Genomic DNA, 7,590 nt, shown 5'->3' on the forward strand with positions numbered 1-7,590 from the left:
GGGGGGATAGGTGGCAGCAAGCAGGCAAGAGTGGGGGAAGGCAGATCCTTCGCGCCACTCCGCTGATCGGTTTGAAACGTCTTTTGATGCACAGTCTATTTTGCGCATGTCAGATCCACCAATGAGAGCGCTTGCGGCCACCTATCTCCATTACACCTGAGGGGGGGGGGGGTGAAATATATGCGTTACGACTATAATTCACATAGAAGATGCCCAGGTGTTTTAAGGATCACGAATCACTAGAAGTCCCTTATTATACCGATTCATTCCGAAAGGAGTCCGAAGATCCGAAAGCCTGCCGTCGGACCAGTCCGAAACCATATTTAAGGCAGTACCGAAAATACATCCGAAAAGGAGTAAATCCAGAAGATTCCGGAACAGTCCGAAACGCGCATGAGGATGAATTTCGGACTAGTCCAAGCAACGGACTGTCCGGAATGAGTCCGAGTAGCAGGGTGAGCCCCCCCCCCCCAAGGGGTGGATAACTCCCCTGCCAAATGTATACCCCTAATTCTACCCAATTCAAACTGATTCATACGAATTCAATTTAATTCAAAACAATTCAAAAATAATTCAACTAATTCAGTCTAATTCAAGACAATTTACATTCAATTCAAGCCAATTCAAGCTCTTCAGTAAAATTCAGTAATTCAGTAAAATAAAATCGCAATAATTCAAACCAATTCAAAAACAATTTAACCAATTCAGTCCAATTCAAATTCAATTCAAGCCAATTCAAGCTAATTCAAATTCAATTCTTGAAATTTGTACACCCAATAGGGTATTTCACCCAGTTTGAACCAGATCCAAAGAAGAACAGTAATGCTTCCCGAACTGTTTCCTACCTGACGCTCATTGGCTGACGCGGATGACGTTCTCGGACCCGCCACTGGAGCAGTCGCAGACCTGGTGGCGGGTCTGCGAACTTCGTTCTTCTTTGGATCCGGTTTAAACTGGGTGAAATACCCTATTCAGGAGATACCCCCCCCCCCCCCTCTTCATCCTTTCCTTTTCTGGGTTCACTGTATCGGGGGAAATTGTTTCTTCTAAGGGACAGTGTTGTTTGGGGAGAGGATGTGTCTCTATGCAGGAATACCGGCGACCGATTTTTGTCTAAAGGGGTTGCCTACATTTCAGGGGAACAAGTGCGCAACTCCTCAGTTAAGCACTTCCTACTCAGTGAGCGTTTAATCTAAGGAAGTGTTCAACCGAGGAGTTGTATACACTTGCAAGTGCACACCTACCGAGTTAAACGCTTGCAAGTGTACGACTACGGAGTTGCACACTTGCAAGTGCACATCTACCGAGTTTTACACTTGCAAGTGTACGACTACGGAGTTGCACACTTGCAAGTATTCAACTAGCAGTTGCACACTTGTGTTGAGCAGTTAAACAATTAGTTTATCAGTGTGATGTTACGAATAGTTTGTTTTATACCGCTACGAACAGTTCGTAACCGAAATTGACGAATAATACTCGTCAATTTCGATTACGAACTATTCGTGACAGATTATTATCGTGAAATGACGAAATTCATTAATAGTGAACCTGGAATAGGTATGCCATCACTACATCACTACTTGGCTTGAGTACAAGCTGATGACTACATTTCATCTGCTAAATCCGGGTCTGAGAGGGTGCTTTATTGATACCGCTGCTACTGGCTGTTTTTTGGCCTCCGGCACAACAGAGAGAGGGGCTGGGGTCGGGGGACAGACAAGAAAAGGCGACACAATATGAAAATAACAACTACTGGAGTAAACAAGTTATGCGGGTTTTAGTGGCTGACCTAGGTGGCGCCGCTGCGCAGCCGCCGGTACGCACAATGTGCGTCGCACACATTTACATACGACTTTGTCAAGTTCATGGGGGTTCCACAACAACAAGGTTGTAATATCAGCTGATGCGGGGTAGTAAATGTCAAGCTAGGTTGAAAATAGCAAGCAAAGGTTTATTGCAATACCGGGCCTAGGTGATCCGGGAGCGAGCTAGAGATGGGCGAACTGGCCAGTTCGAATTTGAACGAACTCGAACAAATTTGGTCCAAAAATCTTCGAACGAACACGAACACGAACAAGCATTTTTTTCTTCGAACGAACCGAACCGAACAATGTAATGTTTAAATTCGATCCGAACACGAACAATTATTACCAATTTTTCTTGCTTACGCGTTATAAAAGCTATCCATTCTGGTTTCCAATAGTTTCATTGACGTGTGAACTTGTAGTTATTTATTAAACTGCCACTGCCCCCTCAATTGCACCCATTTTTGAGGTGAATTTCTGAAATATCTTTCAATTTTGTTCGCCTACGAACTTCTGTTCGAGTAGTGTCCGAACATTTCGAATCCGAACACCTCATGTTCGTGTTTGAGCGATCACGAACAGCTCGATGTTCGTTCGAGTTCGATCGAATGCGAACATGTTCGCCCATCTCTAGAGCGAGCGAACGTACCCTCCATCATCAACATACGTCAAGAAGAACCGCCTCCAGTGCATGGCACACGCCGCCCTCGGTTTGGCAGCCGGCCCCGCGGGGGGCCCCGCCCCGACCTGCTCGACCAGGGGGAGAAGGACGCCGCGGCCCTCGGCCCTCGGCATCGACAACTGGAGGGAGGCGGCCCAGGACCGGACGGCGTGGCGCGCCGCCACCAAGCGCATCCTGGACTTCCCCGACCCCCACGAGGAGCGCAACGACCACAAGAAAGCACTATCTATTTTATTTATAAGAGTTACGACATTCTGCTATGCTAAATTTTATTGATATCATTGATCGAAGGGTAGAAAACAAAAATCCAACTTGTAGCCATAGTTGGCTTTGAATCAGTTTTCAAATATCTTTCTAATGGTGTAGTCAGTTTTGACCTCACTGCAAAGATTCATACAGTGTTACGTATACCCCCTCTCAAATACGCAGTTTTTGCCTCAAAAGTTTAGGTATTTGTATTTCCTAGACCGTTTGAGCCAAAGAGGCCTGATTTGGAGTGGGATCATACTTCATGAATACCCTTTCATAATCTTATAATCTTTCTATAATCTTATAATCACGCTATAATACTTACAATCTACACTCAAAAGTACACGGCTGAGGCGAGTTGTAGACCCCTCGGTCTCTTCACTGATTCAGCTCCCTGCGGCGTGACAGCCAGGATCGCCAAGTGCAGCGGTCTCAGCGAGTGGGAGTGGGGGGAACGAGAGGGGGGGATATTTATTTACCGGTAGGAAAACTCTAGGAGCCTTCTTGAAAAGCACAATACCTAAGTAAGGACCCGCTCCGAATATCCAGTTTCAGCGTGCGCCTCAGTGCCGCTGCTCGCTGCCCCACGAGATGATCGGAGTCGTCCCGCTCTTGCTGCTGGCGGCCGCCGTGCTCGCGGTGGCCGCCCTCCTGGTCCGCTATTGGGGCGCCCTGTCCGAGTTCAGACGCGCCCGCCGCATGACGGCCAAGCTGCCCGGCCCGCCCCCGTACCCCGTGATCGGCAACGCGCTCGACCTGCCCTACAACATGGACGACCTCTACGACACTCTGAGTACATTCGCGTCCACGTATGGGCCTCTATATCGCGCTACGCTTGCGCACTACACCTTCGTCGTCGTCATGGACCCCGAGGACATGAGGGTCGTCATGACCAGCGACAAGACGGCGGAAAAGTCTTCGTTGTACGGCGTCGCGGAGTCGCTCATGGGCCGCGGGCTCGCAATCGTCAACGGGGACGAATGGCGTCGGCACCGCAAGGCCATCACGCCCAGCCTGCACCTCGACATCCTGCGCGACTTCGTGCAGATCTTCTCCAAGCAGGGCGCGGCCTTCGCCGACACGTTGGGCGAGCTCGCCGACAAAGGGGTGATGTTTGACGTGACGCCGCTCATCGGGTCCTGCGCCAACCAAGCCATCTGCGAGACCGTCATGTCCTCGGACGTCGACAAGGACGACCCACTGAAGCGCGACTTCCTCGACGCCGTGCCGAAGGCCTTCGACCACTTCATGTACCGCATTTTCAGGCCCTGGTTCCTCAGCGACTGGGTCTACTCGTTCCACCGCTGGCAGTTCCCCGACTACCTCCAGATGAAGAACACCTTCAATCTGTTCACCCAGAGGCTCATCGGTGATAAGAAGGAGGCACTGAAGAAGAATGAGCCGCTCCCCCAACGCAAGCGGCAGGCTTTTCTGGACCACGTGCTGTCCTCCGAAGAGGGCGCAGCGCTCAACGACGCGGAGCTCGCCGAGGAGGTCAAGACCTTCGTTATGTTAGCCTCAGCATCCTCGATGGACGCACTCAGCTTCTTCATCTACATGCTGGCCATCCACCAGGACGTTCAGGACAAAGTTAGACAGGTAAGGTAATCACCCAAAGCGTTTAGTGTCCAGAGCAAAGCTTTTCCGTTGCATGCTGGGAGCTAACCGCAGCACCCTAGCCCCAAAAATACACTGCACAGCACACAAACTCAATGGGGTATTCCGGACAAGCGAAGCGCCGGAAACGAGAGGCGAGGATAGCGCTGGTCGAATCTCCAGCCGCATGGCTTCTAGATCCGGTCGTCTGCTGTCAACTGCGCGGTGTCGTTAGGTTAGGCGTTGGTCTGGATTTCAATCTCGATTTTTAGAATGAGAACATTATTCGAAATACTTTTGCTGGCATAATAACACGTTATCACAATAATCTGAAGCAAGATGTGGTGGCTAACAAACGCGACAGAGCAATGGACGGCAGACCCACGGATACAGAAGCCATATGAGGCTGAGGCTGAGAGCGGACCAGCGCCACCTTCGCCTCACGTTTCCGGCGCCAATCTTACCCGGAATACCCTATAGAGAGGCAATATTTCATTTCTAACTTGGGACAAAGTCCATAACGACAAACGTTTCGTGACCGAAAGCATTTTTCTCAGTGCATTTCATGCATTTCAAGGCATGCTTTTCGTTTCCAGGAGCTGGACGATATCCTGGGCGAGGACCGCGGGCGCCTCGTAGAGCACTCGGACCTCGCCCACATGCAGTACACGGAGCGAGTGTTCAAGGAGACGCTGCGCATCTTCCCCATTTTGCCCTTGTTCGGGCGCATCGCCACCGACGACCTGCTCTTGCCGTCCGGCGTCACCATCCCGCGCGGCTGCCAGGTGGGCTTCTGGCTGCCCTACGTGCACCGGAACCCCCAGTGGTTCCCGGAGCCGGACAAGTTCGACCCGGACCGCTTCCTCCCGGAGAACTCGCGCGGCCGCCACCCCTTCGCCTACGTGCCGTTCAGCGCCGGGCCCAGGAACTGCATCGGCCAGCGGTACGCCATGATGTTCCTCAAGACGGTGGCGGCCGCCATCGTGCCGCGGCTGCGGTTCGAGGTCCCCGACGACGGCCCCAAGTGCCTCGAGGACGTCCAGCTCAAGATGAACCTCACCATGTCCGTGCGGGGAGGTGCAAACATTCGCGTGCACCGACTGTGACAACCACCCTGAAATCCAAAGTCCGAATTTGGTCGATCTCGTCGACGTCGATTGACGCGAAATCAATATCAATCAATTCAATGGAATTTTTGTTGTTAATTTTTATTTTTTTGTAATTTTATAGAAAATGTTATCCTAAGTTGAGCCAGGTTGTGCTGTAAATTGTTTTTACAGCGTAGTGGTACTAGCTATATGTACGCCAGACCACTTCTCGCGTAACAGGCTTCGCGATGTCTCACGAAACACTATTACGCTGCGACGCGCCTGGCGCAGATAAAACCTTCTTTTTACGATTTAATAGACCATTTGGTCATTTTCATCTTATTTTCGCCAACAAATGCCCCCCAGCACCTAAACGGTACAAGATAGAGCAAAACGGACGAAAGTTTACCCGAAGAGTTCTACTTTGACAAGTTCCCCCTTAGAAACCAATACAAAATTATTTGGAAAAAATACATTTTGCGTCCTGTGGTTTCTAATTTTTTTTAAAGTCAATTTTTGAGCTACAATGCTCATCTTCGAACTCAATCTGTCTTTTTATGATACAAAACGACCCTGAAATTCCCAGATCGCTATCTCAACCCTTCTCGAGTTATAGTGCGGACAAAAAAACAATGAAACTGTTTCGGCCAGTGGAGTAATGGGCTTCGCTAATTTCTCAGCCAAAAACTAGCTATATGTACGCCAGATGTCTCGCGTAACAGGCTTCAGGCTTCGCGATATCTCACGAAACACTGTTACGCTGCGACGCGCCTGGCGCACATATAGCTAGGCCTGCGGCGCTGACACCCGACACGAATGGGAGTGTATATAAATTTTTTCGATATAAAATCATTTTTTAACGATTTAATACACCATTTAGTCATTTTCATATTGTGTTTGTCAAGAAATGGCCCCTAGCACCCAAACGGTACAAGATAAAACTAAACGGACGAAATGTACGCCCAAAATGTACTTTGCCGAGATACCCCTAAGAAACCTATGAAAAACAAAGGGAAAAATTACATTTTGCGGCCTGTAGTTTTCGATTTTTGAAAAAGTCAATATTTGACCTACAATGCTCATCTTCGTACTCGATCTGTCTTTTGATGATAGAAAACGACCCTGAAATTCCCAGATCGCCATCTCAATTCCTTCTCGAGTTATCGTGCAGATAGACAAACAAAATGCAGCTTTTTCGGTCAGTGGAGTAATGGATTTCGCTATCGCTCAGCCAATAAATTTAAGACTGGACTTCACTTTGGGAACTATGCTGAATAACAGATCTAGGGATTTGTAATTGTGGCCATACCGACGAAGACGGGGACACACGCAGAAAACCGTTTCTTTGTGGGAAAGAAATTTTATTTCCAGTAACTAAAACCTTTCGTAGTTGAAATACACGAACGGTTATCGTTGGGACGACGAAAAATTTCGTTGTTTTCCATTTTCCATTCCTTCAAACTAGGGCTCTCATTTTTACCCGAGTACCCGGGTAACCCGGGTGGGTACCCGCCCGGGTAGGAACCGGGTCAACGGGTTTTCCCGGGTACCCGGGGTACCCGGGTAAACCCGGCGGACCCGCGCCTGCAAGTATAGGCAAATTGGCATACAGGCATGACAAGTTGCCTACTTACAGGCGCGGGTCCGCCGGGTTTACCCGAGTACCCCGGGTACCCGGGAAAACCCGTTGACCCGGTTCCTACCCGGGTTACCCGGGTACCCGCGGGTCGGGTTTATAAGAGCCCTACTTCAAACTAAAGAATTTTGTTGAGCTAACGAAAATTTTTATTTGTTACACCTTACATTTTGTTGATTTCAGCCACGAACAGATTTCGTTCGCACAAAGTAGTGGATTTTTGGGTGCATCTCAAAGTCAGACAGCTGAGGAAAAACCGGATTTGCGGAAAATAGGTTAACATTGCTACTGGCCACTAAAAGGTCCTGAACTGGTGAACTAAACCGTTGGGTCTGGAAGAGAAGGGTGATATGGGATTTTGGTGCGACCAAGGGTAAGATGACCAACTCCACACTGCGATAAAACAAAAATCCAGTACTGAAATATTGTCTGGTTCTGGTTTAATATTGCACTCGTTAAAGCAAACAGCAGCTCAATAAGGGTGGTTTTCAAAATAAACGACATATTTAGGTCCCTAAAACCAAAAAAGTAAAT

General features: G+C 49.0%; 1 protein-coding gene across 1 annotated transcript; it reads left to right on the forward strand.

Annotated features, from left to right (window-relative positions):
- Positions 1-3,245: 3,245 nt before the first annotated feature.
- Positions 3,246-5,917, forward strand: LOC113209348 (cytochrome P450 4C1-like). Its single transcript, XM_026426797.2, has 2 exons — positions 3,246-4,335; positions 4,929-5,917. Exons 1-2 carry the CDS (start codon positions 3,328-3,330, stop codon positions 5,436-5,438), a joined length of 1,518 nt encoding a protein of 505 aa, XP_026282582.1. The 5' UTR covers positions 3,246-3,327; the 3' UTR covers positions 5,439-5,917.
- Positions 5,918-7,590: the final 1,673 nt, after the last annotated feature.

The sequence above is a fragment of the Frankliniella occidentalis genome, unplaced genomic scaffold (genome assembly GCF_000697945.3).
Source record: "Frankliniella occidentalis isolate FOCC.00 unplaced genomic scaffold, Focc_3.1 Scaffold27, whole genome shotgun sequence".
Classification (NCBI taxonomy): domain Eukaryota; kingdom Metazoa; phylum Arthropoda; class Insecta; order Thysanoptera; family Thripidae; genus Frankliniella; species Frankliniella occidentalis.

What these genes read in the sequence shown, in the direction of transcription:
- LOC113209348 (XM_026426797.2), top strand. Translation starts at nt 3,328, where the DNA reads ATGATCGGAGTCGTCCCGCTCTTGCTGCTGGCGGCCGCCGTGCTCGCG. An exon ending in TTCAGGACAAAGTTAGACAG is followed by an intron (nt 4,336 to 4,928) that starts GTAAGGTAATCA and finishes TTTCGTTTCCAG; the next exon opens with GAGCTGGACGATATCCTGGG.